We start from the raw sequence: 9,435 nt of genomic DNA, 5'->3' as shown, positions 1-9,435 counted from the left end.
AGCAGAGAAGGCCGTGGGCAGCAGGGGTGGGGAGGGGATGGGTGCTGGCTCACCCCACTTCTTCTCAGGATGCTCCTTCTTCCTGCAGCACCTTTTGCACTTGTCAGTCTCAGGCAGGAAGTCTCTGAGAACACGGCAAATCTCCTCCTCTCCCTATGTGAATAACGGCTGGGGGACTGGGGGCATGTCCCACCTGCTCTTCCTTGTTCCTGGTTTGGGAAGAATGGAGGCCCCAAAGTAGGAGGAGGAGGAAGGAGCGGGTTGAGGACAGGGAACAGAGGGAGTTTCCCCCCTCCCTCCTCCTCTCCCTCTCCTCAGCCACCAACTCCACCACCACCTCCTTGGTGGTGCTGCCCTGTGTCCTGCTGGTGTGACAAGTCAGCCTGGATGGAGATGGGGTGAGGGAAGGAACTTTCTGGAAGCACCTAGGTGGGCAGTAACTAAGAAATTTTTTGACCTGGGACCTGTTCCTTACATTCCTGAGGTGGCAGGATACAAGGGGGTGTGGCCACTGAATAGCACTGGGGGTCTGGTACTACAAAACTTGCCAAATAATCACAGTGCACACAGTTATTATTTCCCTCAAGTGTCAAAAGCCTTCCAACATTTTGTTCATGATGAACTGAGGAGAGTGAGTGAGAGCAGGTCATAGGCAGCTTAGTGAGGTGTGACCTATCCAATTAAGGTCACAGACAAAAACACCCGTAACAAATCCCATATGGTTTCTGGAACATGACTGACAATGCCTGTTCAGAAGCTGCCACGGTGAACACCAATTGGCCGAGAAATCTATTTCTAAAAATCAATACACTTTATTTTGGCTGTTGTTTTAAGTACTTTTTATGATAGACTAAATCAGCCAATGAAAGCTGACGTGGGTGTGATTAATGCCAAATCATAAGTGATGAGTAAGCTTCTAGTAGATTTTACTAGTTTACAGTTTATATTTGATGGCAACGTTGACTGAATTGAGCTAATTCTTAGGGTTCTTATGGTTCTTCAATATTTAATCAGGGTTAGTCATTGGTTTCCCTTATTTTAATCAAGGCCTTGCACAGAATCTCCAAGTGCCATAATTTTCTAAGCTCACAGCTAAAATCAAATAATATTTCATGAGAGTATCACCAAAAGCAAGGCTTTGCTTCTTTTTCCTCAAAGAACACAGAAAGTCTTGCCTTTATAATAACAAACTCTCCTATGCTCACCTTTTCTTTTTCTCCAAAACTATTAAATAAGAGCATTAGATATTTTTAAATAAATTTCTCCTTTTGCTGAAAACTGTTTAAAATTAGATTTTCAGTACACACCTTCCTTCCAAGTATCCACATTAAGCCTCTGCTAGCTCGATATTGGTGAGGTCGCTGGGTGGTGCTATTGGGTCATGTTGTAACTGGGACAGTAAGTGCTAGAAGCAGTGGACAGATGATCATTATTTACCGATTAACTGAGTTTCAGGGGGTGAAATACTTAGCTGCGTATAGAAATAGAAATTAAATATTAAATAATAAAAGGATGAGTAACAAAAGGGCATTTCCAATACTCTGTCAAACATCATTCCCTTGACCTACTAATTTCTAAATCCATTGTCCAAGTAACCATAGCTTCTTGTGCTTCTTTTAAAGATATCTGAGCAAGTGACACTGTTACTACTTCACAAATTATAAACATTATTTGGATTAAAAAGATGGCAGTGCCATTCTGTAAGGTAATGTCATATCATACAGCATCCTTTTGAATTCACTTGAAGATGACAAAAAAGTAACAGGGTAACTTCTCATTGCTATTTTCTTCAGTGGGAAAGCCATTGGTCGCTATGGATCTTGGTGTGATGGCGATTGTATGCTTGGAGTCATCAACAACTCAGGTCCCGTGGAAAACCTCAGCAGTATTTAAAGGAGAGGACACCTCCATTTTCATTGTTGTATGAATCCATTCTGATTGCAGACTTCAGCTGCTACAGGAACTTTAAAATTTTTCCCCCAATTCCAGATTCAAATATTAAATTAAAATACATGTGCAAAAACCAAGAAACATACATCCACCACCAAAACAAAACCTACCCTTCCACAAAAAACATCAGCTTTGGGGAAAACCAACATCCATGGCAACAGGTCCTTATCTTACACTCAAAAAAGAAAAAAGAACAGATTTCACATTCCTCTTTGACCTGGGGTTGTTTCAACATCTGAAGAGGCCAATGAAGGAAGAAGAGCGATCTAGAAGTGCCTGGGGTGGTCTCCGCGTTCCCGCTTGGGCCACTCCTCGTCCACCCACCTTCGCAGAACCTTCTCCACGTCGGCTCTGTGGTAGAGCCTGCAGAGCTCCATCAGCTGGCCCACCGTCCTCTGACTGTTCCGGAGCAAGAACTCCAAGGTGGGACTCTGTGGCCGCTGCTCCAGGAAACACAATTCATCATAGGGCATGCCCCATTTGCTTGCAAAATTCCTCCAGTTTTTTACTGTTGGGTGACACGGATCTAGCTTTATCCTGATCACATCTAGTACGTCCTGATCATTGAGCAAGTCACTGATAGTGGGGGCCCGATGTGAGCAGGAGGAACAAGTACAGTTTTCATGACAGGGCTTGTCGTTGCTGACATCTGCAGGGGGAACAAAAAAACAGTACAGCCCACGTGTCAACAAGACGCCCCATAAATGCATTCATTTCTGATGGCCTGGGTTTTCCTGCCAAAATTGTCAGTATTATCAGTCCAAGTGTAACAGCCTACCTTGTAGAGAAAACACTCAGAACAGACAATAATGTGTTACTCTTTATAGCTAACGATGAGTTGTGTTGTGGAAAGCAGAAGCAGAATTTTTATAAAGCCATTTTCTCTTTCTGAGACTGTGCCTTACAGCGTGTAACAGCTAGAATGAGGATTCCAAGGAATGAACCCCTGTCTGTGAGCAGATCGCCAGTGTAGATCGGACCAGACTGCAGAGTCTATAAGTAACCCAACTTTGCATGTACCCTCAATCCTTGCCCCTTCCCAGGTGCCAGGCAGCCCTGATGGCTTTTATTTAAAGTTTTCATTCCCCAAATGTTTCCAACAGCCAGTCCTGGTCAGGCCAAACTCAGAATCCAAGTCCTTGGGCCATCACCTTCTACTTCCCTAGCACAATAGTAGGAAGCAGAAGAACTAGGACTCAAACCAGCTCTTTGATATGCTATGCAGGCATATGCTACGCTATATGATATGCTATGCACTGCTTAAGTTGCTTAACCTATTGCACCACGACACCTACCACCTGAAAGCTTTTTAACACCAAACACAATGTGTCAGGGTGTAAATGATTGCACAATTTTTTAAAAGCTCCTTAAAAGAAAAACCCTGAAAACTGGGATAGCCATGCTATGTGCATATTTGAAAGGAGTGATAATTGATAGTGCCAGAAAACTTACTTCTAAAATTTATGGCTGTGTTATCATCCCTCTGCCTTTATCTGTGTTTTCTTCACCCACAGGCTCCCTTTGAAGTGGAGCCAACACCCTGGGGTATGTGCAGTGAGGACGGCAGCAGGCTTCTGAGCTCTGCCTCTCCATGGTGAGCACACTCCTTCCCAGGGGGAGGGCAGCCTCTGACAGCCAGTCATCTTTAGCCCCGTTTTACTGCTTGGAGGCATGCATGTTAGGCAGAAGCATGAAGTTCGTAGGTAAGAGGAATTGGCAAATCATTTAAAATAAGGTATTATGCAGTGTCTATACATGGTAAATGAAGGAGCATAAATTCTGCAACCATACTGAATCTTACGCATATTCTGATTTTGGATTTTTAAAAATAACATTTACTTATTTGAAAAGCAGAGAGGCAAAGAAAGAGAGAGGGGGCAAAAAAAGACATACAGAGATATCTCCCATTCATTTCCCAAATGTCTACAACAGCTAGGCTAAGCCAGATCATAGCTTCAAGTTGGGAACTCAGACCAAATCTCCTCCCGGTGTGGGAGAGATCCACCACCTGACCCACCACCTGACGCCTCTGAGGGTGTGCACTGGCAGAAAGCTGGAATCAGGAGTAGAGTGAGAACTGGTACCTAGGTACTCCAATATAAGGATGTTCTCTTTCAACCAGTGGCATCTTTGACCTATATGTTTGAAATATAATTAGGCCAAATACCTGCTCTTGAATTTAGATTTTAGCACCTAAAGACATTACTGGCTGGGGAAATTCCAGGGGAAGTTGTGATGACCTTTACTGCATATGGCATTACATTAAGTTATAGCCTTTTGGTTGAGGAAAATAAAGAATTTGGCTGGAGGTCAGTTTGTGGCACAGAAGGTTAAGTTACGGCCTATAATGTCAGCAGCCCTTGAGAGCACCAGTTGGAATCCTAGGTGCTCCACTTCCAACCCAGCTCCCAGCTAACAGGCTTGGGATAACAGGAGAAGATGGACCAAGTTCTTGGGGTCCTGCATACATACGGGAGACCCTGATGGAGTTATGGGCTCCTGGCTTTGGTATGGCCCAGACCTGGCTGCTGAAGCTATCTGGAGTGTTAACCAGCAGATGGATGCTCTCTCTGTCTCTCTGTCTCTCCCTTTCTCTCTCTGTAACTATATCTTTTAAATAAATAAATAAATAATATTTTTCTTTATCTTTTTCTTAAATAATTGGAGAGAAGAAATCACTTTGGCTATGCTAAGTTTAGGAACCAGTAATTGTGTGGCAAGGCTAAATGAAAAAGTAATGAATAAAAGCAGTAAAAAATTGTGTTCATCTTCTTTGACCTGTCTGGGAATGTGACCTGAAGAGATAACCCAGAGTATATATCTATGTGACCACTTTTAAGGTAGCATTATTTTCAATATCATTTTAAAAATCAGATGCTTAGAGTAGGGAGACTAATGAAACAAATTAGTGTGCTACTTCTAGGAACAGGCAGACCACAGCGCAACCTAGAAAATGCCTGGCTATAAGTAAAAAAATATAAGATGTAAAGAATATATGCATATATTGGGCCTGGCACCTTTAATGCTTCGCCCCATTCTTCATCATCATCTTCTTTTGCTTTGAGTACCATCTGACCCTGCCTAATTCCCACCAACACTCATAGAGACTTAACCTGGCTCTCTACAACCTAAATGCTTGCCGGAGTCCAGTTATGACTGAGTGGAAATATCTCCACCAGGAAAGCAGCTCCCCATCCACCTCAGAGAATCCCCTTGGACTCGTTGTTGCGGCTAGTATTGCCCCAGCATTAGGCTCCCTCTGGAGTGAGCCCAAGACTTCTCTGCCCCTTTGGATACCAAATACTGCACTGCAAATTATAGTCTCCTGGAGGGTTTCTTTTCGCAGCCAAGCACTCTCAGGCCTTCACTACATCCCTGCCTTTGTCTGTCTGGCATGCTCAGATCCAAGCTCTAGCTCAGCCAAGACCCGAGTGGGTGGGAGCAGGTGATGCAGTTCCAGTATCAGCCCTTAGGATTCCCCCTCCGCATTTTCTCCATTTGGGCATCTCCACACTAGCAGTTCTAAGACTCTTTCACTAGAATGGAGGGCCCTTTCTTTTTTCATGTGCAGAACTCAATGCAGCCTCTGGCATACAGTAAATGCTTTATCAACGTTTACTGAATGAGTAAATAAGTTCATGAGTGCATAAACGAATGGTTAGCCCTTCAGCTCTTCTGGGCTCTGTAACTACTGGAAGTCCTTCTATTTAAAAAATTTAGTTACACTGAGGCATAGAGACATATACATACAGAGAGAGGGAGAAAGGGAGAGAGAAGAGAGAGAAAGAGAGAGAGATGCAGATATGGGCTAGACCAAAGATGGGAGCCAGGAACTCAATTAAGATTGCCACAGTGGGAGGCAAGAATACAATTACTTGAACCATCACTATTGCCTTCCAGGGTCTGCATTGGGAGGAAGCTCCACTTAGGAGCCTGTGGGGGACACTGAACCCAGGTACGCTCACATGGGGGTATAGGCTTATCTATTCATTAGCTAGGCCCAAGACTCATCTGGGCAAGCCCTTATTGATGTCTAGATGACATACCCAACTCAGTCAATATAAACTTAAAATGGTTCACACTATACACCATAAATACCTGGTCTCTCTTATTTGCATGTCTGCTTTCCTGCAATTATTTGATTATTTTTCCCACTGGGTCTGTCCATTTCCCACCTAGTCTTTCACACCAAGTTCTCCTTGCTTTGCTTCTATCTTACTTCCCATGACTTCCTTAAACAGAACCTCAGCTGCAGCCACACTGAACTTCTCAATCCCGTGCATTTTGTCTTTCAAGACTGAATTAACTTTAAAACATACCAATTAATCTCAGTGTTATTAAATCTGGCAAATATATATAATTACATGTTTTGGAAAAACTATCAGGGTGTTGATACAATGCAGGCCTTTCATGTAAATTTTAGTTATTATGGGATGATTAGGACAAAAGTCTGTGAAGTCTGGGGCTGTGGACGATCAGTTTCCAGAGAGGTTGAGTCAGTTCACACCATCAGTGTCATCTCACATCAAGTGCCCAAGTTCAAGTCCTGCCTTCACTTCTGATCCAGCTTCTTGAAAATGCAGACCCAGAGAGGCAGCAGGTGATCGTTAAGTTGTTGGTTCCCTGCTCCCATCACAGGAACCTGTCCTAGCTCCTGCTTTCAGCCCGGCTCAGCCTCAGCTATTGCGGGCACTTGAGGAGCGAATAAACGAATGGGAGCTCTCTCTCTCTCAAAATAATAATACTGTTAAATAATATATATTGAACATCATAGAAAAAACAGAGATTTAAGCCTTTATGCCCAAACTTACATGTAATGCTGTCAAGAGCTGTTTTTAGATTGATCTTTATAAAATCCATTTTTAGCTTCAAAAAAGTTAGTAAAAAACATTAAGGTTTGTATAATGTCCCTTTAAACCTACTTCTTTGAATAATTACATTGAACATTATTAGCTTATTTAAAAATAAACGAGGTCCTACCATGTCTATTGAAGTTTTCCCTTTTTTTTGCATTTTCAATTACACGAATGACAAAGCATTTACTGAACTGGAATCCACATGAACAGCCTACATGAGTGAATTTAAAGCTGTCTTTTAAAAACCACAAACTATAATTACCTCCCTGGAGGACCCAAACAGGGGAAACAAGTTTTTCCTCCTATCAAATACATTCTACTCCACCATACTTTTAACAGCGATCATGTAACAGTGTACATGAAAGTGTAGCCTGGGTGATGCCTTGGGGAAGGAAGAAAAAGACTTACGACCAAAGAAGTCTTCATCAGTAACAGGGAGAAATAAGATCAGTACTTGATGTCTCTCAAATGACAAGCACTGGGAGCTATATAGTAGAAATTCTCAGAATTGTTTTCTAAAGAAACAAATTAATAACAATTCTCCTTGAGAGAGAAGGCAGTTTTGCTATTGTTAGTTATTTGGAGAATTTCAGAAACCGGGAGACAGAATTATAGTAAAAACACAGCTGGTATTGGCTGGCAGTAAATGGATGCTGGTGGAAAACTGTACAGAACTGATCTTAAAATACAAAAAGGGAGTTGATTCTAGATGGGGCGGGGGAAGAAAGGACAAAACTCTGGGAGGATATGTTCTCTGTAAGTCTTCCTTAAGTACTGGCTCAAACTAAGGCAGACTATGTCTGGGGAGAAAAGGCTGTTTCTTGTCATCTCGGTCACTGTCGTCTATTTGGTGCCTAATTTACTTAGGCAGCCCTGCACTGAGTCCTTGACGGGCATATCCCTCATCATCCCGATGCTGCGTCTCTATGCGGCTCAGCAACACCACTGCTCCAATTGCCTTGATTTCTGAGGGCCTTTAACATCTATGCACTTGGGATACCTTGTCTGTAATATGGAGAGAGTAATAATTCCTGTATCACATGATTCCATGAGATAAATGACAAGAAACATTTTTAACCAAGTTTTATGAGTTATTTAGCAGTGTAAGCTTAAATTGATTGTTTTAAAGACATGAGAGTAAATAGGTTATGCTAGTCTTCCAGCTTACCTCCTCCATGGCACTAACTGCCTGCACCTGCCCAAGAACACCAAGCTTGGTCCTATCCCAGGGTCTGACCTGGGAAGCTCTTCTTCCTGGGATCCTCTCTCTTCAATTTCCACATGCCTGTTTCTTTTACGCTGTTCAGGCTTGATGCCCCTTCTTAGTTAAATTAGCCCCCCTCTGCCAGGCATCCTCTCACAAGGCTGGTCTCCCCATGAAATTATCGATTTATTTGGTGTTTATTGTTTCTCAACTGGAATAGAGAAGGTCCAGGAAGAAAAGTATTTTGATGCCTGATGTCACCACAACACGGCAGGCAGACAGGTAGGTGATCAATAGATACTTGGGGAATAAATCAAATGAATGAAGTGTGTGGCATAGTCAAAATACTTACAAAGTCAAAATAGCCCCCCTCATCCAAAAAAGGGGTCAAGTAAAACAACCTGAACAGCCATGGAAAGCTAGCTAAAAAATTTCACACCAACTGTCTCTTTTTTAAAAAATACTAACTGGGCCCGGCGCAATAGCATAATGGTTAAGGTCCTCACCTTGAACGCGCCCGGATCCCATATGGGTGCCGGTTCTAATTCCATTGGCCCTGCTTCCCATCCAGCTCCCTGTTTGTGGCCTGGGAAAGCAGTCGAGGACGGCCCAAAGCCTTGGGACCCTGCACCCACGTGGGAGACCCGGAAGAAGTTTCTGGCTCCTGGCTCGGGATCGGATTAGTTTTAGCCGTTGTGGCTGCTTGGGGAGTGAATCATCGGATGGAAGATCTTCCTCTCTGTCTCTCCTCCTTTCTGTGCATCTGCCTTTCCAATAAAATAGATAAATCTTAAAAAAAATACTAACTCAGCATATCCAAAGTAGAAGAAAGATTACTCGTTGCCAGGGAGAAGGACACTTGTGCACCATGGAATTTAACAGCACGAGCCTTAGAGGTTACTACAGTTTGCACAGGTTACTGAGCTGGCTAAGCCTGCATCTTGCATGCCCTCTGGACAGGGACAGCGACACCTATCTCACACATGAGGAATACAGGAGATAATCTGCTAAAGCAGTGTCCTAGCACATGGTGAGGATGTGGCAATGAACAGCTGTGGGTGACGGGTAACAGTTCACAGCCCTTGGAAAAATACTTGGTTGTCCACTTGCACCATAGCATGGAACAACTCACTCCTGGGGAATTTTGCAAAATCTGACTGTTTGGTCCCACCCACCAAGATCCTTATTTAGTCTAGGGTTGCAAGCAGGACATAGGAATTTTTAAAAGCTCTTCCTGGACTTTTAATGTGCAGCCAGGGATGAAAACCACTGCCTTAAAGACATCTCCAAGAGAGCTAGTATTTAGTCAAAAGGATCTGACCAAGTTGGATTTGGAAATTGAGTCACTTCTCTTTGGGAGACACCATGTCTGTTGGGTGATTAAGAGGCCTCAGATACGCGATGTTGCCCCAGACTCAGAAGCAA

The 9,435-nt window shown here is 43.2% G+C and overlaps 1 protein-coding gene across 3 annotated transcripts in view; it reads right to left on the bottom strand.

Annotated features, from left to right (window-relative positions):
• Window positions 1-788: 788 nt before the first annotated feature.
• EDARADD (EDAR associated via death domain) overlaps window positions 789-9,435 on the bottom strand; it is a 75,094-nt gene continuing 66,447 nt past the window's right edge. For 2 of the 3 annotated variants that reach the window (XM_058669389.1, XM_058669391.1), the window contains exon 6: window positions 1,767-2,599. In XM_058669389.1, the coding sequence (XP_058525372.1) occupies window positions 2,217-2,599 (383 nt within the window). In that variant the 3' untranslated portion in view covers window positions 1,767-2,216. Of the gene's footprint in view, window positions 1,406-1,766; window positions 2,600-9,435 lie in introns of those variants that run through there. The other variant, XM_058669390.1, reaches the window with a different exon arrangement.

Source organism: Ochotona princeps, chromosome 10 (assembly GCF_030435755.1).
Source record: "Ochotona princeps isolate mOchPri1 chromosome 10, mOchPri1.hap1, whole genome shotgun sequence".
NCBI lineage: Eukaryota > Metazoa > Chordata > Mammalia > Lagomorpha > Ochotonidae > Ochotona > Ochotona princeps.
Note: the sequence above shows the minus strand (reverse complement) of the source record. Positions and strands in the feature narration are given on the sequence as shown.